Consider the following 23,709-nt stretch of genomic DNA (forward strand, 5'->3'; position numbering starts at 1 on the left):
TGGGATTAAATTGGACAGCTCTCTTCAAACAGCCAGCACAGGCACGATATGCCGATTGGTCTCCTTCGGTGCTGTATAATTCTACGATTCTATGAATCCCTGAATCTCTGAATAGTTTTTGATCAGGCTAAAAAGGTAATGTCCTATGGATCTGGATGTAACATGTGCAGTAATTCTACAATTAACAACCTTTATAAGAATTCTGTGTAATACAATCATTTCCAATGTTTTTTGCTAATGTTTGAGCAGTTGAGATTTAGTCCGATTTGTATTTTGTAAGGTGAACAGTTTTTGCCAGAAGGTAGCATAACACATTTGCACAAGTACTGCTGTTTTCAATATGGGTTTATTGCTGAGGTTTCTTTCAAAAACTATGCATCAAAGTAATGAATAAGAGAATGCTCATTCCATCAGTAGCCAGAAGGGATTTATAACACAGATTTATAACTGCATACAACAGTGCATGACATAAAGGTAACATGGTAATGGTTAAATATCCCAAATTCACACTCTCATCTTTGTATTTTACTAAATAAAATGTGATTACCACATTTTAGATTTAACAAGAAATGTCCTGATTTGGTAAATATATTATTTTACTATATTTATAAGAAAAATGGACAGCATCGAGAGCACCACTGGGTTGCAAATTGCTGCAATATTAGAGGTAATCAAAGTAAATTATAATCATTATAAATAGTTTAATGCTTTAAAGCTCGTAGTGCTGTAAAAATTGTTGGCCGTATGAAATACATAGGCTGTTGCACGTTGGCATTTTCTCGAGCAGAAACTGGTTAGTAGAAAAGTCAACAGGATGTGATGCTTGCACCCTTACTCGGTTTTGGACACATATCTGAGGTCACTCTTGGCATCCTGGATCTGTTTGAGGTTCACCGCTGGGCCAGGCAGCTTCACTGCTCCAGGCAGCTCCTTCTTATCCTCCGATTTTCTGAATGCCTCCTATGTCAAAGGAAATCTATACTTTTAGATAGAAGCCCAACTCAACTACTGTATCTATTAATGCTGATCACTTTGAGATGAAGAAAGTTGATATTGAAAGAAATGGTTAGTCCTTAAGCGGCTTCACTGGCTCCCCATCCTCCAGAAGATCAGGTTCAAGATCCTTGTCCTCACCTTTAAAGTCCTCTACGGTCTTGCTCCTCCCTCCGTCTGCTACCTACCAAAACTTCACCAACCTATCTACTCTCTCTGCTCTGCAGGCACTAACCCTGCCGGCTCCCCTATGGGCAGTCAGGTATTCAGCTTCGCCCACTCTCTTGTCAGCTTCAAGCCCTGTCTCAAAACCTTTCTTTTTGACCATGCCTGTGATCATCTTCCCTCCTCCACCCATCCCTGATCCCAACCCGCAACTTGGGGTCAAACCCGTTATTGTCCAGAACCTTGGAACATCCTCCCAATAAAGCTGCAATTTGTTGTCATTTTTCGTCTGGAAATCTGGCTTTCCCAAACCAATTGAGTATGTACTGAATACTATTCAGCAAAGAGACAACCCTCACAGATTCAGGTTCCTATGATTAGCCTAAACCCACTGTGATTCAACTCTGGGAGGGGAGTCCACAATGTTAATCAAGGTAACTAAAAGAACAAGGTGAATTTCAATTCATAATTTATTAGAGCGGGATTGGTTTCCATTATATTATTGTTGGTGTCAAATCATCAACTACTTGCTCTACCTCTCTAGACTTTTGTACAGTTCCACCATCAATGACTTTCTCTCACCTCTTCGACCTCTGAAGTACATTCTTTTCTCTTGCTGGGATGTCCTGCTCCAGGGAGAAAGGCACCCATTGGGATGTTTAAATTGGCCTGCAAATTGCATCAGAAACAAAATCCACTAAGGATTAAGCCATCATAACCATAAGCCAACTTTAATACACCGATCACAATTGTCACACGCTTTTAATCGGTCAGTAGCAAAACTTTCTCTCACCTGAAGGGACCTAACGTTGGAGCTTCGCTTAGACATTGTGTGAAGGGGAATTTGTTGTGCTGCCAGGAATGGAAAAAGACAGTTAAATCCAAACATTCAGAAGATATAAACGATGCAGTGGAAGTCGGACCTAACTCAGTTCTTTAACATTATTGGTGCCTCTGAAACAGATCAAATTTCAGTGTCCATTTCACAGTTGCTTAGATACCTTTTCCAGGAGCCAGAAAATAAACACCTGAGTCTCTCTTCCCTCAGAGTGGAGTGAATCTTTAATAAAGATACGGACATGATTATCCCACTGTCTGGTTATCCCACAACACAAACAGCGACGGTTGGCTCCAGATCTGAAAACACTTTAAAGAAACGGTATCTTTCTTGTTAAACACCAACAAGCAAAACACTCATGCACACCACACCTCTTCTAATTTAAAGCAATTTGGGTGCTAAAGGCTGTTCTAAATTGCAGAGTGGGTTCCTAAAAAATAATACAAACTGCTGACAGCTGCCTTTATCTGTTTCGACAAATGTATTTGCACAAGGGTAGCCAGAGCTGCTTGAAGATGAATACTATACTATGTGAGGTATCTTCTTGGTCTTGGATGACAATTATTGCAACACCCCTAAGGAAAAGGGGTTCTTTTATAAATTCGTTTTCAAATTTACCATCAAAATAATGCACCAAATAGGTAAACATTTCACACATACACAATCAGCAGTGGCATATTGAGAGAACATCTATATTATAGCACCTAAATAATTCACAATTAATCACAGGAAAGTTTAGGGGCTGTTTTTGTAGGCAAGTGGAGGAATTTTGCGCCATGATCCCACAGATAGTCATGAGACCTATGGACAATTTGTCTGGAAGATTGCAGGCCAGGACAGTGGGGGGGAAACAACTTTCCTTTCTTTTCCAATAGCGTCAAGTTATTCTTTTGAAAACAAAAAAAAACGCGGGGACATAGAAAGTACATGTATGGCAAATTTCTCATAGGTCTGGCATGCAACAAAATGATTCCATGGGCAACTTCCATTACACTGTGTAAATGAGCATGAAGCACTCTCACCCAGAGAACAGTTGAAAAATTGATCAGAATATTCGCCTATTGCTAAAAATACCCTCATTTTGAAATGCACTGCCTAAAATAGACGAGCAGTCATCGTCCCAGTTAATCGGTGGCTGCGGTGCATTTCCACAATAATAACTACAAGACTCATATGTCATGAGAAGAAGTAACAGAGTTCACCCACAGCCGCATTTTTGAAACTCGTCCCCAGGGGATGCGCCTGTTGGAAGTTGGTGGGTTCCTTGATCCCAACCTCCCTCTCCCCCCCCCACCCCCGGGGGGACAGGATCTTTACATCAAACCTCCAGTTTGCAAATCCTGTGCCAGGATCAGAGTCAGTCCACCACCCGCAGAGAGAAAAAAAAAGTCACGTTTCCTGACGTTTCGCAGTCATTTGTGGGCAGTTACTGACACTCAGTGATCCATTCCCCCAGACTTTCTCCGGCGGCTATTTATATACCCAACTTTGAACGGGAATCACAGACCAAGAGCTTCGACGGCTCTTTAATTCCATCCTAATCCTCAGCCGCACCGATAAATCCGAGCAGAGAAGGTACTCCCAACTTTCCAAAACTCGCAGGAGAGACTCACCTTTCCGCTCGTCTTCGTTGCTTTGACCCCCTGTAAAAACTGGTGCGTGGTTTTCCCACCAGTTTGAATATTGGGAGTATTTGCGGGTGATCGCGGCGCTGCGGGGGAAATAGCTGGAGGGCTTTGGGGACTGGGCACTCGATGGGAAGGACGGTGGGCTGGGGCATGAGTTTAGTTTAGAGGCAGCTTGTGAAAAGATTCCTGGCAAAGCTCACAGTTGTTCTATCTAAAAATAGCGCCTGATATAACCAGAAGCCTCTTTTTTCCAAGTTAGCGTTTGCCCTTTTAACTGGGAGGGTCGAATGTGCATGGATGATGCAAACTTTCCAGAGCTGGACCACATCAAAAGCATCGATTTCTTTTATCACCATATCATGATGCAGAAAAATTAAGAATGGAGAAAAACAGAAGTACTTATATATCTTCAGAACACAAAATACTGCAGATGCTGGAAATATGAAACAAAAACAGTGAGAGCTGGGATCACTCAGCAGAGGTCAGGCAGCAGCTATGGAGAAAGGAAAGTGAGTCAACTTTTTGGGTCCACGACCCTTTGCCAGAACTTCTGATGAAGGGTTGTGGACCCGAAACGTAGACTCACTTTCCTTTCTCCATAGATGCTGCCTGACCTGCTGAGTTTTCCCAGCTCTCTCTGTTTGTATACTTATATCTTCTTCTCCTACTGAATTGTGAATGAAGTCAATGATTTTTGTATGTGCAAGAACTGAGCTTTGAGATTGTGATATGTATGTGGTTATCTTCCTTAGGGGGAGGCAAGCGGGGTTTCCTTGGAGCTGAATTGGCTCCAAGGTGACATGCTTGGCAATGGAATGTCGGAATGAAGCCAACCCGCTGTGGTGGTCTCAGTGGTCTGGTTCCTGAGCCAGACGGGTCCGCAGTATTCCAGGGCACTGTTGATGACAGCACAGCCAGCCTGGCTCATCAGCAGGACATGGAGGACAGACTAGATATTGGGGGACAGGGAGTCATTCCATTCATCTCCTGTTAACCCTGCAAGCCAAAGCCCCAATGGGTAGCTTGGTCTTAGCTGGACAAGCAGAGGTAAAGTTTGCCGGACAGCAATATAAATGCCAAGCTGTGCGGTTTTAGCTGGTTAGACTCCAGCAGTACCCCAACGCACACTCTGGGGTCCCAAGAGTGTGCTCTTGCCAACCTGCTGTTAATACTTTCCGGACTTAGTTATGCAGTATGCATCCCTCCATGGAGAGTGTATGTATACCATTGCAACAAACAATCTCTGGGATTTCCATGTGTAGGTGGGATGCATGGAAATTTCAGCTTGGTTTGGATACTCTTAAGCATGGTGATGGATTTCCTCATGTGTCCCAGCTGACCAAAAAAACAACAAAATTACAGCGCCTTTCACGTTGGGAGGATGTCCTAAAGCGCTGAACAGTCAGGTGTCAGGGCCCGAGCATGTGGGAGGGATGGTGGTGTAGGGGTGAGGGAAGGCAGAGAGGTGGGAGGGAGACCAAAGGCATGGTTATTATTATTATTATTATGGTCGAAGAGAAGGGTCTTGAGACTGACCTTGAAGGAGGCAAGGGAGGAAGTGAGGCGAAGGGACCATGGGATGGAATTCCAGAGTGTGGGGGCAGAGAGGCTGAAAGCCCGGCCACCAATGGTAGGGCAGGTCATGCGGGAGACATTGAGCAGGTCGGAGCCCGCTGAACAGAGGGAGCGGGCGGGTTGGTAGGGAGTCAGCAGGTCAGAGAGGTAGGAGGGGGTAAGGCCATGGATGACCTTAAAGGTGAGGACGAGGATCTTCAACTTGATCCTCTGGGGGATGGGGAGCCAGTGGAGTCGGGCGAAGGTGGGAGTGATGGGGTCATGAAGCCTGGTGCGTGAGAGTACACGAGCTGCAGAGTTTTAGATGAACTGCTGCTTGTGAAGGGGAAGAGTTGGGAAGGCCGATGAGGAGGGAGTTCCTGTAATCAAGCCTTGATGTGACAAATGTATGGGTGAGGGTTTCGGCAGCCTGAGAGGTGAGGCAGTGGTGGAGTCTGGCAATGTTGCGGAGGTGGTGGTAAGCAGTGTCCTTCATGGTGCGGATGTGGGTGAGAAAGAACAGTTCAGGGTCAAACGCTGCCAGCGCCTGAGGTGCGGGGGCTCTGGTGCGAGCCAATCAGGAGGGCCTCGGTCTTGCTGTTACATTGTTGTCATTTTTGCAATGCTTTGAGGCATCATGTTCAAGATGGCGGTGGAGCCAGGAAAGGGAAAGCAAGCAGCTGCAGCAATATCACCACTATGCACCAATCCACATTTGAAACATTGAACCAACTTTGAGATCACGTTTCATTTTACCTATTTGATATGAAACTTTTTTATTGTATTAATTTTGTGCCCAATCTTGGCATTTCTGCTTGACCCTCAGGTGAGCTTGAAACTCCACGTACATTCCATTGCTAAAACTGTTTATTCATCACTGGAAAATTTCCCACATCCATTTTTACCTCACTCCACTTCTGCTGAAATCTTTCACGTCAACATCACCTCAAGGATAGACCTTTTCAAGGGACCCCTCTATAAGCTCCAATTCACCCAAAACTCTTGTTATTTGCCTAACTAGGATCTCACACCAATTATTCCCATCCTTTCTAAGCTCTACTGGCTTCCAGTACATATGTGTATTGAATTTAAGATCCTTGTCCTTAATTTTTAATCCCTTCAATCTCACACTTGCATCCCAATGCATGCATTCCATGCATCCCAATGCAATGCATTCCATGCATCCCAATGCAATGCATTCCATGCATCCCACCTACACATGGAAATCCCAGAGATAGATTGTTGCAATGGTAAGTAAATCATATTTTCTTCACCATATCTTCACTCTTCTGATTCTGACCTACCGTTTGCTCATTCTTTCTGCCTCACCATCTGTCACCGAACCTTGAACTGCTATGCCTCTGGCCTTTAGTATAATTTAACTCTCTGCAACCCTGATCCTTGACCCCATCCTTATGAATCCAGCATTTACTCCATCCAAAGCCAGTGTACGTGTTGAGATGCACAAATTGAATACTCCAAATGTGGTCTCACTCATGCCTTGAACAGTAGTTCCCTGCTTTTATATTCTATATTTCTATACAACCCAATGTTGCTTTTTTGCTCTTGGCACTTGTGAATGATCTTTTAGTGATTTATTTACCATCACAGTTCATTGTTCATTGATTCCCCCGAGAACTTCTCCATTTAATACATCTTTCCAACCCCTATTTTTATGGCCAAAATGCATTACCTCACATTTGGACATTGAACTGCATCTGCCACACATCTAATTTGTCAATGTCAGATTGTAAATTACTGCATTGTTTTTCCATAGTTCAGCACGCTTCTGAGCTTAATGTCATCTGCAAAACTGGATGTACTCCCTTCAATACTCAAACTAAGATCATTAATATAAATGGAGAGCAGCTGTGGATTTAGCATTGACCCTTTAGGAACTCAATGCTTCACTGAATGTCAGTCCAAGGATGTCCCCTGCACACCAACTCTTTGACTTCAACCATCCAGCTAATTACATTTAAGCCAGAGGAATCTCCAATGACACACATCTCAATTTTAGGGATTGCGGGATGGAATTCCAGAGGGTGCGGGCAGAGTGGCAGAAGGCCCAGCCCAAATATCCAACTCTTTTCCGGTTCTCCCTCCCTCTTTCAATTGAACCCAACTCAGTCAAAGATTTAATTTAGGTTAGCCAGCCCTGATCTTCCTAATGCTCTCATTGATCAGCTGTAATGTATGAAAGGTGTTTTATTTGAAAGAGGTTTTCAGGGTGTCTTGGTCAACAATACTCTAGTTTAACTGGTTATTCACCTGAGATCAGATGGGCCAAAGGGCCTTCTTCATCCAAGCCGATCTTGTTATCTTGTGATGTCTATTAGTGGGAAATTGCTTGTGCAAAATGGCTGCTATGTCATTTGCCTACACAAAACAACAAGAAATTACATTTGAATCACGCCTTTCATGTCGGGTAGACATCCCAAGGCGCTGGATAGTTAGGGATTCCTTCTCAATATGCTCCTTCTCCTTCATGCTCCTTCTTAATGACATCATCTGCAGACATCGGGTCAACATGACAAGCCACTACTTCCCAATTAAACTTTGGCAAGTTTTCAGATGGCAACTCCAGCATTGTTTTCATTTAATCCCAATTTTAAAGACATATTGAGAACATTGTTTTTTGTGCAGAGCAAGGGGCATGTGTAGGATGATAGGAATGTTTTTTTCTTAATATTATGGCTTTGTCTGCTTAACCTTTAATCTTTTCAAACCTGCAGTTTATTTCAAGTAGTCTCAGTTTACTTTTATGTGAAAGTGGACAAATAACTCAGCCTATTGAGTCATGTGAGGCTGGGATAAGATGTATATATCGCTGTGCAGTTATGCAACTGTAACTCAGACCAAACATTGATTTTATTCCTCTGTAATAAATCTTTTTTTCCAGTTTATTGTCTCATTCCAGGTTTGCTCTAAGGATAACAAGGCACCATTGTGGAACTTTCCAGATCCCTAGATCCCTGCAAACAAATGCAATTTGAGAAGACTTCAGTAGTTCTCTGAACTTTGCTTAATTGTTTAAGCACCCAAGACTATCCCTAAACCTGTCAACAGAAGGCAATCCAATCTGTGCATATTCAGATAGAAACAACTAGCCAAAATACGTGTGCCCATCATGTACAATATGTGAAGTCTGGCTCCCCCATAGGCAAGGATCAACCTTAGTGAGACAATGCATATTTATAGTAAAATCGTATATATGAACAGGTCAGATTCAATGAAGTATATTGCTAATTTGCTAGTTTTCATGCCCCATATTTCTTGCTTTTACCGTATAACTTGCAATTTAAATTGTGACATCCCTGAGTGTTGATTACGAATTATTGCATTGTTGTATCTGGATACGCTGGGGATCGATCCCTCCATCCCACACCATTTCCAATGTACATGAAGCCAAGTCACATGTTGAAGATCACAGCTTTCTATTCCCAGAGCCAGCTTTGCTCATAATTTTGTTCAGTAAAATATGATCCCGCTAACCAGTAATGCCACCTGAAAGCCAAAGTGAAATGCGACACCTGTAGAGCAAGGAGTTTTTATGTGTGTTAGACTTACAGCTGGCAAAACATGTTACAATGCAATAAATTGTGCCATATCAAATGATGTAAGTGATCAACATCGTGTGTATCTATGTTAATCTGTGTGTACGGTGCTCATTTCTCTGGGAAGAGAGCACACACTCCAAACAGAAACCATACATATGTATACCTCTCAGGAGTGTAGTGTATCAAATCTTTAAAATGGTGATGGGTTTCTGCATGTGTCTGACACCAAAACAACAATAAAAGGGCTCCTCCAGTATACAATGTAGCACTGTAGGAGGTGGTGTTCCACAGGGATGGTGTCAATTATGACTCTACCAGGGATCAGATATCCCAAGGAACTGAGTCTAGAATCTTCTTGATCTGTATAACATAGGGTCCAGATCACACTAATCCTTTAACAACTGAGGAACTATAGTACATAATTTTAACATTTAACATTCTAACATTCTAGCTAAGTTTTTGAACTTAAAACTCAGAAATCTATTAACTCTAATCATATTTGACCCTCCCTGCAATTTACAGTCCCCCTCACCCCACCTCATGCAAATACTGTGGAATATAAATGACTAGCACTTCATTCCAAACCTAAATGAATAAACAAATCTGATTGCTATTTGTTATCTCTGAAAATTAGCATTTGGTCAGGAAAAGTAATTTATTTTGATGAATATAATACAAAATGTGACTCCACATATTCAATGATTTAGGATTGCAGTTTAAAAACTTCTGTCATCACCAATCAGTGAACATGCAGATTTGTATCTTGAATTCTATTCATCAAAAACACTTAATATTCTCCAAAAAGAGAAAAGAGAGGAAGAAAGAATATGTACCCTTTGGACTGATTTATTTAGTTACCCCTAAAAATTTACATGTACCAGTGGAAGTTAAACTTTAATACTAATACTGTCCTTCCTGTAAAGGAAGGCACTTGATAATAATAATAATATATAATAATAATTGCCCCTCTGGAGCTTCACTCAATCCCACAATTTATTGGTCTGACATAAAATACTGCAATTAATTTATCCATATTAAAATCCATTAGCCATTCTTTAGGCCTTGTGCTGAATTGATCCAAACCCCTCTAAACACTAATATTGATTTTATACTCACAACATAGAATCTTTAATATCCCCTACACAGGCAGACATGACCTCAGTTTAACATCTCCTCTGAAGCATAGCACCTCTGACAATACAGCATCCCCCAGCATGACTGCAGTGTTAGTGTAAACTATGAGTTCCAAATCCTGATGTGACTTGAACCCACAACCTTCTCTTTCAGAGGCGAGTGCTCCAACTGACCTACGTTGACTGTTGATGAATTAGCCTACTGCTAGTGGTCAGTGAACAGAGGATATAGGTGAGGATATTTGTGTAATTCCAAGACAATTAAAATCTCACTGCAGGGCCTTAATAACTGTGCCTTAATCCCTCTTCCAGATTAGCCTCAATGCCCTTGTATTGAACATACCATTTGTTGGTGAAATGTTAATAAGGTATATGTATTTGTGCGTTAATTAATAAATGGTCTGAAAGATTTAGCAGGATCCTCAGATACATGTTATTTCAATATTTCAACTTGTTTATATGAAGAGTCAAACTTGGAAGCATTTTGTGCCAAGTGAAATTCCTCAGATAAATGCAAATTGGCTTTAGATTTCAGCTGTTACCAAGTTGATTAAATCTATGTGCCATAAATGATTCTGCCAACTCAACTGTGTCTAATAAACTCAAGATTAACTAAGGTAACTAAGAACATTGTTTTTCATCTAATACAACTTTTCCTTATTTTACAGAATTGTTAGTTAATAATTATACAAAAACAAAATTACCATATGAACTGAAGTGTGACTAGAATTATCATCTATCAGCTTGGCTCAGTTGGCAGCATTATTGTTTTATGATTACAAGGTTGTGGACTTAAGTCCATACATGGACATAGTCATGCCAATGATCCAGACTGGCTGGTCTTTCTTCAACAGTGCCTTGGATTACTGAGAAACGCCCGGGCTCAGCAACTAGATTACTGAGACTGACCCAGACAACAACAATTACATTTGTATCGCGCCTTTCACGTCAGGAGAACACCCAAGGCACTGGATAGTCAGGGATCAGCACCCGAACTGGTGGTGGGGTTCAGGAGGGGTAGACGATTGGTGAAGGTAGGGTAGGAAGGTGACCGAAGGCACGGTCGAAGAGGAGGGTCTTAAGGCGGATCTTGAAGGAGGCAAGCGAGGGGACGAAGTGGAAGGACTGTGGAATGGAATTCCAGAGGGTGGGGGCAGAGAAGCTAAAGGCCTGCACTTCCCTCCTCCCAAAGATAGTCACTCGTTGGTCATTTGACTTACAACAAGCACAGCTTTGAGCCCTCACTAACAAGTACAGAATAGCTGATACCAGGAATTTCATGTGAGCACAATTCAGGATAAAATGCATTACAGCATTGCCATTAAGCTTCAGCACCAGCTGTATATCTATATCCACACCAATCAAGGTACATACCAAGCCCTAAATATGTAAGTTCATGAACTTAGACTCCAGATAGCTCCTTCTAAATGCTGTTGTCTCAAACTTCAGAGTTCCTCATCAGCTATTCAACAGACATCAGGGTGGTGAAATGACCTATACATGACAACTGGTGATGTGACAGCCACGTCTATAGACATTCGTGTCCAATACTATGGCTGTGCTGCATTGTCAGAGATGCGAACTTTGGATGAAACCTTAAACCAAGGTCCCATCTGCCTGTTCAGGTGGGTGCTCAAACCTCCCACACTGAACCCTATATACAAATCATCATTCTCGTCTATAGGATGCAAGTTCTCGGCTACATGCATCCAGATGGGGAGCAACCATAGCGTCTGAAAGCTACTGGGCTCGGGATATCAGCGGGAAACTCAACTGGTTACTGTTGTACTGTTCCCTTCGCCTCGCCATTGAGAAAGCCCCAAATGGGCGCGAGCGCTTTAGTCAGGAATACTGCATGGGATGGGGAAATAGAGAGAATAAATGCCTTATGATAATAAACCTGGCTCAGGGTAAGGTTGTGAATGCAGCGCTAATGTACATCTGCTTGTGATGGACACTTTCCCGACTAAATGCACTCACTGCAGGTGACAGTATATCCTGTGAAGAGCTTTAGGACGTTCTCCAAACCTGAAAAGCTCTGACTATAAAATACCACATACAGCAGTTATTATAATGATGACACACTGGAGGCCGAGACACGAGGAGCTGAACTGCAGCCCATGGCCGTGACTGCAGCAAACCCTCTCCCTCTCTCCCTCTCCCTCTCCCCCCCCCCGCGGCTCGGGGCGGATCTCCGGGGCCGGGCACAGGCGAGAGGCCGAGGCCTCAGGCGGCTCGGCTTCCGGTGCAGGAGGCGGAGGGGAGGCCGCTGATCAGCGAAGGTCAGGTCAGCTACACGGTCAACATGGGGAGGGAGGGAGGGAGGGAGGCTCTCCCCCCACCCACCGCCGGCCCCGGCTCCCCCCCCACCCACCGCCGGCCCCGGCTCACCCCACACCCCCCCCCAGGCTCCCCCCCACCCACCGCCGGCCCCGGCTCCCCCCAGGCTCCCCCCCCCCCCAACCCCCCAGACCCCCCCCCCCCCCCCCCCCCCAACAGACTCCCCCCCCCACAGGATCCCCCCCCAACAGACCCCCCCCCCACAGGATAACAGACTCCCCCCCCACAGGATCCCCCCCCAACAGACACCCCCCCCCACAGGATCCCCCCCCCCCAACAGACTTCCCCCCCCCACAGGATCCCCCCCCCAACAGACTCCCCCCCCCACAGGATCCCCCCCCCCAACAGACTTCCCCCCCCCAGGATCCCCCCCCCCCACAGACTTCCCCCCACAGGATCCCCCCCCCCAACAGACTTCCCCCCCCCACAGGATCCCCCCCCCCAACAGACTTCCCCCCCCCCACAGGCTCCCCCCCCCCCAACAGACTCCCCCCCCCCCCACAGGATCCCCCCCCCCCCAACAGACTCCCCCCCGCCACAGGCTCCCGCCCCCCCAGGCTCCCCCCCCCACCAGGCTCCCCCCCCCCCCCCCCCCCCCCACAGGCTCCCCCCCCACCCGCCCCCCCCACCAGACTCCCCCCCCCCCCCCCCAGACTCCCCCCCCCCACTCCCCCCCCCACAGGCTCCCCCCCTCCCCCACCCAGGCTCCCCCCGTGCCCCCCACCCCCCCAGGCTCCCCCACCCCCCCAGGCTCTCCCCCCCCCCACCCCACCAGGCTCCCCCACCCAGGCTCCCCCCCCCCCCCCCAGGCTCCCCCCCCCAGCTCCCCCCCCCCCAGGCTCCCCCCCCCCCCCCCCCCGCCCCCCCAGGCTCCCCCCCCACCCCCCCAGGCTCCCCCCCACCCCCGCAGGCTCCCCCCCACCCCCCCCAGGCACCCCCCCCCAGGCTCCCCCCACACCCCCCAGGCTCCCCCCCCAGGCTCCCCCCCACACCCCCAGGCTCCCCCCCACCCACCGCCGGCCCCGGCTCCCCCACCCCCCCGGGCTCCCCCCGGGCTCCCCCCCGGGATAACATTAACATGTTATAAAACTGTGTATGTTTCTATTTTAGGTGTACAGTGTTGGTAGCAGTTAAACACTGCAAGAAGACTGGAATAATGTTCACACTCAAAGAAGTCTACTGTGCGTGGAAAGAGTTTTCAAAGCAAACTTGGCACAAGAAAGAATGATTTCATTCTGTTTAATGCACAGAAACACTCACAGATTCAACACCTTCCAGACAGTCTCCAAACTGCCTCAGAAAAGGCTGAACAGCATCACTTTCCCTCTCATAGACATGGAAAGGTACTTGGATAGCAATGTGAGCAAAACTAATTTTCGAATATTTGACCCAAGTTTTGACGATATTAGTTTTGCAGAACAATTTTTCACACCTTCAAGCAATCACTTTATACACTATTACACTTCTGCTGTCAGGATGGAACATGCACCGTCAGTAGCTAAACCAGAGGTCAGTAGCATTTACATTTTTGTCTGTAATAGGACAGAAATCCCTGATAAAAATAATGCTGGATTCGACTTAACAACAACTTAGTTAAGTTATAAGTACAGAGAGATCAGCCTGAGTGTACCTATCTATTCCTTGCCTGGTATATTTTAATTTCGCAGATTTCTCAATAGAAATTTTGAAGCCGCACAATTGAAGTGTTTACAGTGATTAGTATTATTATTTAGGGGAGGGGGGAGGTGACCGTAAGCATGGTCGAAGAGCACACACTTTCAGCCACTACGCCCTGAAACTCTGGAACACCCTCCGCATTGTCACCTCCTTCCCCATCTTCAGGTCATGCCTGAAGACCTTCCTCTTTGATCGTGCTTACAGTCACCTCCCCTGGGTTGGGGTTGTGCTCCGCCACTGTCAAGTGTTCTGAGATGCTATCCTGTGTGAGGGGTAAGTTGTTATATGATAAATTTCTGTAGAATTGTCATTTTTCCTTAAAAGTAGTTTATAAGTGTATTTGTGTAGATTGAGATGAGAGATGAAAGTTTTTTTTAAACACCTAGTACTTTTATATTGGGTCTTATCCACAACAACAACAAGATTACATTTGTATAGCGCTTTTCACGTCGGGAGGACGTCCCAAGGCGCTGGACAGAGTACATCATTTCAGACCCGAGCTGGGGTTGGTTACTGTAAAGCGCTCTGAGACGCTGTCCACCCTGGAGGCCGCTATATAAATCCAAGTTGTTGTTGGGGGGGGGGTAAGGGAGGGAAGGGGAAGGTGGGTGGCCGATGGCATGGTTGAAGAGAAGGGTCTTGAGGCCACACATGGACTGAAAAGCTTTCTCTACACAGTAAATGATGTGCTTTACATGAAAACATCAACTAACTTGTCAGATCTAATTCTTTAATTAATTTAATTGGAAACAAAATCCATTAAACCATCAAACGTGTATATATACCACAAATCCAATATTAACTAATTCTTGTAACTGCAATAGTTGGCTATCACCCAATCTTAGCTTTGTGGCACTGTGAAGGGTCTTTAAGACATCTTCCCATCATGAAGGTGCTATATGACTATAAATTATATTCTCCATTTTAGGCAATTTTAGTATTCAGTGATTCTGCACTGCCAAATGAAACCAAGAATGAGTCACTATCCTTGAATCTTGTCTCCATTTCTGCAAACTGCAATTTATTCATTTTGTTTGGATTTGCCATGACAAAATCAGTCAAATATGGAGAATTAATGGAAGCTAGACATGGTGGGAGCATGCAGTGAAGTGACAAGAGAGTGTATACAAGCTGTGGAAATACAACAACAACACAATTACATTTGTATAGCGCCTTTCACATCGGGAGGACGTCCCAAGGTGCTGATAGGCAACCTAGGAAAGAGTTCCAAAAATTGAGGTGGTTGACGTGAGAGCGAAAAGAGATTATTTCCATCTCAATTTTCATTGAACTTCTTGGTTACAAATTTCAGTTTCACGCAACGCGCTTAACAGTAAACTTTTTTTTCCCCCCTGTGGCAGAAAATACATCTGAAGTACAATCCCTATGGGTTCTTTTGCACTTTTGCACATGAATGTAAGAGCCATTGAATCCGAAATAGGACCTCCTGTCTTTCTTCTACAACAACAACAACAAGATTCCATTCATAGAGCGCCTTTCACGTCGGGAGGACGTCCCAAGGCGCTGTACAGTTGGGTCAGGACCCGAGCAGGGGGGAAATGGTCAGGGTGAGGGGAGGGAAGGGAGGGAGCGAGGAGGGGGTAGAGAGTCGAAAGAGGAGGTGAAGGCACGGTCAAAGAGAAAGGTTTTGAGACCAGCCTTGAAGGAGGAAAGGGAGGAGGCGGCGAAGGCACTGGGGGATAGAGTTCCAGAGCCTGGGGGCTGAGAGGCTGAAGGCCCGGCCACCGATGGTAGGGCGGTTGGGCGGGGGATGTGGAGCAGACCGGTGCCAGAGGAACGGAGGGTACGGGCAGGTAGGTAGGGGGATAGTAGGTCAGAGAGGTAGGAGGGAGCAAGGTCCTGAATGGCTTGTAGGTGAGGATGAGGATCTTGAATTCGATCCTCTGGGGGATGGGGAGCCAGTGGAGGTGAGCGAGGGTGGAAGTGATGTGGTCGCGAAGCCTGGTGCGGGACAGTACACGAGCTGCAGAGTTCTGAATGACCTGCAGCTTGTGGAGGGAGGTGCCGGCGAGGAGAGAGTTCCCATAGTCCAGCCTTGAGGTGATAAAGGCATGGACCAGTTTCAGCAGCGTGAGGGATGAGGTTCTGCCGTAGTCTACATTGTGTACACCATAGAACTCAATCCAAAACAGTGACATCTTGAAAACGATGGTATTTCAAAGTAAACCTGAAGATGTCAAGCAACATCTTCATCTTGAAGTAGTCAGTATATGATAAATGACCACTTAAGACATTGAATATTAATTCAGTTGAAAGGTTTAGTAGTTAGATGTGAAAGCAATGTAATAGTGGCCATAAGAGAAGAAGGTTAGGAAGAAAATTAAATTAAAAATGATCAGATTGGTTGTTGAAATTAAACCTGAATGTCTGAGAACTATTATCTCAGTTTTATGTTAATATTTATTATGAGTCTTTTCAACTTGCATTTATCACAGCTAAGTGGTAGAACATGCTATTGTATGTTTCAGTGAGTGGTATCTCTACCATTGTTTAAGGTAATTTTATGCTATGGACTGATGTTCACTAAAAACTAGATTGATTTTAGATGAGTGATTCACTCCACAAATTTGGGGAGATTAAAACTCATCTTTCAATGGGCACTTTACTCCACTTTGCAGTATATTCTTTGAGCGCTTTGAGACGTCTCAATGACATGAGAAGGCACTATATCAAATGCAAGGATTATTATTATTAATATTCCAATGCACTTTATCAGCTAATTTTCCTGCTCCTTGAAATCAGATTATTTTTTGATGTGAATCATATTGCCTCCCACAATGATTGTTACGCGTGTCTTTTTTCATATTTCATCAGTCCTATAAATAAGATCTTTTTTGAATAAATAAGTATTCATAAATATTGTAAACTTAAATCTCTGTATTTTACTACCATAGTCTAAAATACTCTATTAAATTAAACATTATACTTTTCACCAACTTGTAGCCCTGTTCATCACCTGAATTTACCAATTTACCAATAGGTGATTTGCCTTACAAGTGGGTTTATAGAGTTTTCTTGCATTGGATAAAATTAGAGCAATGTGTTCAAATATGCCCGATCACATATATAACCTTAATGATGTGAAGGAGTGAACTTATACATATGTAATATAGAAGCAAATGTATTTGTTGAATACCCATATTTGTTTTGCCTTTCTAGGTGTGTTTTATAGGTAGAAGCAATGTGGGAAAGTCTTCATTGATAAAAGCCTTGTTTTCTCTGGTTCCTGGTCTAGAAGTTAGAGTATCCAAAAATCCCGTAAGTATTTACTGTTTAATAGCTCTTTGGCATGGCAGAGGTATGGTCATAGAAAATAGCTAACAAAATACATTGCATTTTACAGTATTTAGGGTGGATATGCTTTTATCCATTTAATAAATTGCATTCAAGTATGGTAACATCTCTGAGTCGCATACAGACTTACCATGTATCCCCATTTAGTTTGACTGCATACAATTAAATTATATATGTAAATACATTTAGTGTCATCTTTTGTGTCTCCATGGTTTCTGCAAACCTTAGGAAGTTCTGAGTGATCTGCTGGGCCAATAGAAAAGAGCGGCCGCGATTTAGCCACGGATTCCGCTATAAACAGTACCCTCCGTTATAAATCTGCTAAACAATGACATTTCTGGCACCCGGGCCTCTCAGCTGTTGATCTGACACAACTATAGGCAAAGCAGCTCCGGATGTGCATGCAAGCGGGAAATGGGCTTCGCTTGATCTGGAGGCTCTACGTTGAGATTGTCTGGGTGTGTCTCTCTTTATACGTGTTTATGAGTGTAACTCTCTCCTCTGAGTATGGTTGTGAGCGTCTGTGTGAGTATGTCTTTGTGTCTCTTTTTCTGTATGTGTGTTTGCGAGTGTCTCTGTATGAATGCGTATTTGGGGCTTTCCTCTGTCTGTGTTGTGTCTGTGAGTGTGTGTTTCTCTGTTTACGTGTGTCTCTCTCACGCTCTCTCTGGTTCTCTGTATGCTAGGTGCTAGGCCCTGAGAAGCAGGAAGTGGTGAGCTCCAGTAGTCCCCAGTCAGCACACTGGTCCTGAGAGCCTGTTTTTTGGTGGATCTCTACACGGGTGTCATTTCACCCCCCCCATTGGGTTGGCAGTAAAATATATCTCAATAGCACCAACCAAACCCCTGTAATTTCCCACAGGATTTGCCAAATTTCCCCACAATTTTTGGCAAATATTTCTGCACTTTTCTATTGGCTCAGGTGATCTGTCACTTAGAGTTCCAAATACTGCACCCTATTTACCAAAGTGCCTGTTTTTCTTGTGTACATTGTATCTTCCAGTGAAATCACTTTTCCCAATGTTCTATTTCATTAGAAAAGCAATACTGAACTATAAAACTGCTTTCCAGAACAACAATTTTAAACAGATTTGTAAATGAATCAGGCTATTTCTCGGAATTTTTTCAAGAAGGTCATGAAACCTATGCAGCAATGCTTCATCAATTCTTTGAATAGCTGAAAATGTAAGTTCTCATGTTGTTGACTTCCTTTTAGGGGCACACAAAAAAGATTAATTTCTTTAAAGCAGGGAAAACTTTTACTTTGGTGGACCTGCCTGGTTATGGATACAAAGCACCTACTGATTTTGTGGAAATGGTGGAGGACTACCTCAAAACAAGACACAAGTGAGTGCTGCAGTATCCTTCGTTTACCTGTTTTTCATTCCTCTACGTTTTGTATTCTGTTTGTTAAATATTTACTACAGTGCTGATTAACTACCTCGGATGCCGGGTAAATTGGACAAAACGTGTGATCCTGATTCATTTGGATTCTTACCTGTTTTAAAAATGCTGTTTAATTCGTACAACACTCCAGTTGATCTGGAAAAAAATGCTGGGTTGGTCGCTGCTGAATGTACTCACTCTCGCCTTGCCTTCTATGTCTCGAGCGGCTTCATTCAGCAGCGAGCGGCTCTGGGTTGGAGATGGGAGGAATCAAATTGCGATTGATAAGACAGTGGACGCCAGCCATTGACAAGAGGCTGCACTCTTGTCAATCACTGAGGGGGTGGAGGAACGGGGAAGAAACAATAGAGGGAATGGGAATAGTCAAGTCACAATTGATTGACAGCTGGAGCTGGCGCTGGAGTTCCCATCCATTCACAAGTGGCTCTAAGGCTGTCAGTCACCTCGGAGCCACCGCTATTTGGTCCCCTTCCTGTCCAATGGGAACAGCAATGGAAGGTAGGGTTAGGGTTAACCGCAGCTCCTCTGCTGGGCGGGAAGAGGTAAGAGAACTTCGGTTAGCCTTGGATGCTGTTTAAGCTGGACAAAACGGTCGGCATCGACTTCCATTGGAATTATAAGCTGTAAACTGTACCCCATGGCCTAATTACATTATGAAATTTGGTGATCTCTTATTTAATTAAATAATCATTACATTTGGTACAGCTCCTCTTAAGATGTGAAGGTGTCTCAAAGAGCTTCACAGGGTATACTGTAAGTGAAGTGACTCTGTTTTTTGGGGAACACATTTTCTATATTTAATATGGCCAATCAGTTTTGTACTTTGAACTGAGTATTACTTAAATATCTGAATGGGAGCCGAGAAACTCAAACCCAGAAGCATACAATTAATTACAATTCTTAAAAATAACTTTGATAAGTTAACATTTCTGATCAGTGAAATTTTTTTTGCTTTTTTCCCTTTAGTTTAAAGAGAACATTTTTGCTGTTGGATGGTTCAATAGGAATCCAAAAAGCAGATCAAATAGCTATTGATATGTGTGAGGAATTTGGAATTCCATATGTTGTAAGTAATGTGTTGCAGAGATTTTCTTATTCATTTTGCCCCTCCCAGGCATTTCCTCAGACTTTGTCCCAAGTTGACATGTTCTCAGTCATTTGACCACAATGTACCTGAGTTGGCATTTAGCTGGTAAAATTGAAGGGTACACATTGATTTTTCCCCTGCTACTATTTGTTCCTCCTCAAAGTTCTTTCTCATATTTGATAGAAGATCTGGGTGAGGTGGGATTCACTATGCAAATAAATTTTAATCCCATCTAGTGAGATGCCAGATCTAGAACATAAAAGTGTTTTGAATGTGAAAAGGCTATTTGGCCCATGAAGCCCACTCATTCCAGTCTCTCTTATCGTTGAATCCCATCTATTATTCAGCTGTTCCTGCGTAAAGTTTCTGAGTTCCAAATGTGATCCTGCAAAATGCCAGAATATTTTACATCCTAACATCTCCATTCTTCAGCTCCAACCAGCTGCCTTTCTCAGACAGTATTGTTCCACAAGCAATGACATTTTGTCCATCTGTGACCAGGGCTCCCTCTGCCTCCTCTTCCTCCTTGACCTCTGCTGCTTTGATACCATTATCCTCCACCACGCCTCTCCTCTCACCTCAACCTTCATGGCTTTGTTCTTGAGTAGTTCAGATCATACCTCTCACATGGTCTCCTCTTCATCTTCACAAACGGCTTCTCCTCTAGCCCCCACACCATCTCATGTGGTGTTCCTCAGGAATCTGTCCTTGGTCCCCTCCTCTTCAATATCTATATGCTCCCACTTGGTGACATCATCCACAGACATGGGGTCAACTTCCATATGTATGCGGATGACACCCAACTCTGTCTCTCTGCCTCCACCCTCAACTCCAGGACCACTGCTGTCCCGACAGAATGTCTGTCAGACATCGAGTCCTGGATGAGAGCTAACTTTCTTCAATTGAACATCAAAAAAACCAAGGCCCTCCTGATTGTCCCACGGTGTCCCATAAACAGTGCAGGATATCAAGTTCTGGATGAGTTGAATGTCAGCAAGACCGAGCTCTCCTGATTGGCTCCCATCAGCGCTTCCACACTTCAGGCACTGACAGCATCACCATCCATGGATGAACCCTCCATCTCTCTTGAGCTAGTCTGGAACCTTGGCGTCTTGTTTGACCCTCAACTATCCTTTCTACCCCACATCCGTACCATGAACCGTTCTGCCATGCCCCATCTCCGCAACATCGCCCGGCTCCGCCACTGCTTCACCTCTCAGGCCACCAAAACACTCATCCATTCATTCATCACATCCAGGCTCAACTACGCCAACTCCCTGCTTGTCGGCCTTCCCAACTCTTCGCTCCACAAGCTGCAGATCATCTAGAACTCTGCAGCTCGTGTCCTCTCCCGCACTTGACTCCATGACCCCATCACACCCACCCTCACCCGACCACTGGCTCCCCATCCCCCAGAGAATAGAGTTAAAAATCCTCATCCTCACTTCAAGGCTCTCCATGGCCTTGCCCTTCCCTACTTCTGCGAGCTGCTGACCCCATATCATCCTGCCCACTCCCTCCTCTCAGCAGGCTGTGGCCTGTTCCATGTCTCCCGCCTGGCCCACCCCACCATCGGTGGTCGGGCCTTCAACCTTTCTACCTCCACCCTATGGAACTCCATCCTACATTTTCCTCACCTCGCTCCCTCCCTTGCCTCCTTCAAGATGTGTCTCAAAATCCTCCTCTTCGACCGACTGCAAGCCTCCTGCCCTCCACTCTCCCCGATCCCGACCCCCAGTTCGGGTCCAAACCCCTGACTGTCCAGCACCTTGGGATGTCCTCCCAACGTGATAGGTGCTTTACAAATGAAATTTCATATTGTATTGTGTTTTAATTGAAAGCTTTAATATTACTAAGGTCCATTTTAGATATAAGTTGGTCACACAAGTGTCCAATGACCATATTTGCCAATACTATCCAAATATGTAAGACCAGCTGTCAAATATGTGTTAGAATTTTGACACTACCTGGATGTGATGAACCACAAAATATGGAATTTGTTTTTCTTGTATTGTAAGTGTATGCTTGTTTCTTTTGCAAGAGGTCTTTGCAAAAAGGTAGACTGCTCATTAGACTGATTGGCAATTTAATTTTAAGAACAATAAACTTGCACAAATTATATGAAATGATAATGGTTGTACTGGTAAAATTATAGCTTTTGTGTAATGAGCAATTGCCTCCGACTCTGTTCACTGCAGCTTGTAGTAACGAAGATTGACAGGCCTCAGCGGGGTAACCTGCTGAAGAACATTCTAGACATACAGCAGATAATAGAAAAACAAACTAAAGGATGCTTCCCTCAGCCCTTCCTTGTTAGGTATGTAAAAAAATGTTTCTTCAAGCTTCATTGGATTGACTGTAAATCTTGTACTTGCTACTTTACGGAAAATAATTCAAAGTAGAAATATATATAGAAATAAATATGATGTTTCATCTGTCGGAGGGTAAAGTTCACATTCGTCGGAGTGTCTCATTTATTTTCTGCCTCAGGAAGTGAGAAGGTGAATGTCCTACTCAGTGCTGTTGATATACAGTGCAACCCCATTATAATGCGCTTTCTTATAGCGCTGGTTCATTTATAACAAATTGGATGTAGATCCTATTCAGTGTGTATGCATTGCAACAGGTCAGCTCTACACAACTGCTTTGGGCAGTATTATTCTGTTCGGAAACATTCTGCAAAGAGCAGATCACAAATGACAATACAAAATTACAGGAAATATATAAATATTTAATTTTGGTGCATTATTTGTTCTTACAGTTCTTTGAATTATTCTGGGATTCATCTTCTGAGGTGCTTCATAGCTCATGTAACTGGAAACCTTCAGAAAAATAAAGCATGATTTATTTTCATTGTGATCTCTTGGAAAATCAGATGGAATATGAACATACTTATCCAAGAGTCTACCATCAGGAATCCAGAGAAATGAATACTGGCTTGACTGTATTCACTCAGTGCAGACCCTTTTGACATTAAAATATTCTTCAACTTTGACCATGTTATTTTTAAGTGCATCATTATAATTTATTATTTTGTAATACTGTAATTTTGTAATATTTTGATTATTTTTCGGACAATAAATCGTTCTGCTTTGGAAATGGGTCTGGTTCTTACTGTTACTTAACTTCAATTCATTTTGTTCCTGTGTTGATGTGCAGTGTTGTAATCTTTGAAAACCCATTACACCATCATTTAGCCTTGAGGAACGAAAATAATCTTTTCTTAAATAGTTTGGGTGGAGAGAACATATTGCACAGAAGGGACAGGATCAATTGTCTGAATGAATCTTCTTATTCCTTTATATATTATGCCAGAGTCGAATGCAATGATGGCCAACGCTTATGGTCGGCTAACAAAATACATTTTCTTGATTGAATGTATTGAATGTTCCACCCTCCCTGATTTCCCTTCCCGCTCGGGTCCAAATCCCTGACTGTCCAGCAGCTTGGGACATCCTCTCAACGTGAAAGACATTTTGTAAATGTAATTTTGTATTGTAATATTTATCGATGTATGCCATCAATCAAGAAAAAATTAAAATACACAACTGACTGAACATGGACTTGCCTAGATTCGAGTGGCTTTTGGGGGGGTTGCTTCTTGTCTAATGGCTATGCTACACATAGGCAATTGCTACACCTGACAGCAATTACCTATGAAGTTGCTTTTAAGACATTTCAGCACCTGTGTGCCCCACACCAAATGCTAGGATGATTATTATGCTTCCATTTGTTGAGCTCTTGTGGATGTGTGTGCCTTTATAAATACGTGTTTCACAGCTTGACATATACAGTCTTCTATTTTTGGTAGCCAAATTTCAAATTATTAACTTGTGCAAGGTCGATGAAGCATGAAATGTGCTACTCCACAAGTGGTACTATAGCCTCAACTATAGTATTAACATTGATGCACTTGGCTGTGGAAAGATTATGTTTCTTTGGTTACCATGACAATGAATGTTTGACCTATGAAATTGCCTCCTGTTGAATTGCACTGTTTAAAACTATCTTT

At 43.9% G+C, this 23,709-nt stretch overlaps 2 protein-coding genes across 9 annotated transcripts; one reads left to right on the forward strand and one right to left on the reverse strand.

Moving 5' to 3' along the window:
• Nucleotides 1-327: 327 nt before the first annotated feature.
• On the reverse strand, nt 328-3,811 carry smpx (small muscle protein X-linked). 5 transcript variants are annotated; one of them, XM_007904084.2, is made up of 4 exons: nt 3,610-3,811; nt 1,952-2,010; nt 1,741-1,827; nt 328-960 (listed from the first exon to the last, which is right to left on the reverse strand). In XM_007904084.2, the coding sequence occupies exons 2-4, from the start codon at nt 1,985-1,987 to the stop codon at nt 832-834; spliced, it is 252 nt and encodes an 83-aa protein (XP_007902275.1). In that variant the 5' UTR covers nt 1,988-2,010; nt 3,610-3,811; the 3' UTR covers nt 328-831. The 5 variants fall into 5 exon arrangements, with proteins under 5 accessions (XP_007902275.1, XP_007902276.1, XP_007902280.1 ...); XM_007904085.2 differs by lacking the exon at nt 3,610-3,811 and adding an exon at nt 3,321-3,400; XM_007904089.2 differs by lacking the exon at nt 3,610-3,811 and adding an exon at nt 3,314-3,391.
• An 8,248-nt stretch (nt 3,812-12,059) lies between these two features.
• gtpbp8 (GTP binding protein 8 (putative)) lies at nt 12,060-22,756 on the forward strand. Of its 4 annotated transcripts, none has more exons than XM_042334152.1 (7): nt 12,060-12,158; nt 13,322-13,720; nt 17,069-17,167; nt 18,420-18,550; nt 19,577-19,676; nt 21,896-22,014; nt 22,459-22,756. In XM_042334152.1, the coding sequence occupies exons 2-7, from the start codon at nt 13,436-13,438 to the stop codon at nt 22,538-22,540; spliced, it is 816 nt and encodes a 271-aa protein (XP_042190086.1). In that variant the 5' UTR covers nt 12,060-12,158; nt 13,322-13,435; the 3' UTR covers nt 22,541-22,756. The 4 variants fall into 4 exon arrangements, with proteins under 4 accessions (XP_042190086.1, XP_042190085.1, XP_042190088.1 ...); XM_042334151.1 differs by having other exon boundaries at nt 12,060-12,153; XM_042334154.1 differs by having other exon boundaries at nt 12,060-12,153; nt 13,322-13,570.
• Nucleotides 22,757-23,709: the final 953 nt, after the last annotated feature.

The sequence above is a fragment of the Callorhinchus milii genome, unplaced genomic scaffold, assembly GCF_018977255.1.
Source record: "Callorhinchus milii isolate IMCB2004 unplaced genomic scaffold, IMCB_Cmil_1.0 Scaffold4, whole genome shotgun sequence".
NCBI lineage: Eukaryota > Metazoa > Chordata > Chondrichthyes > Chimaeriformes > Callorhinchidae > Callorhinchus > Callorhinchus milii.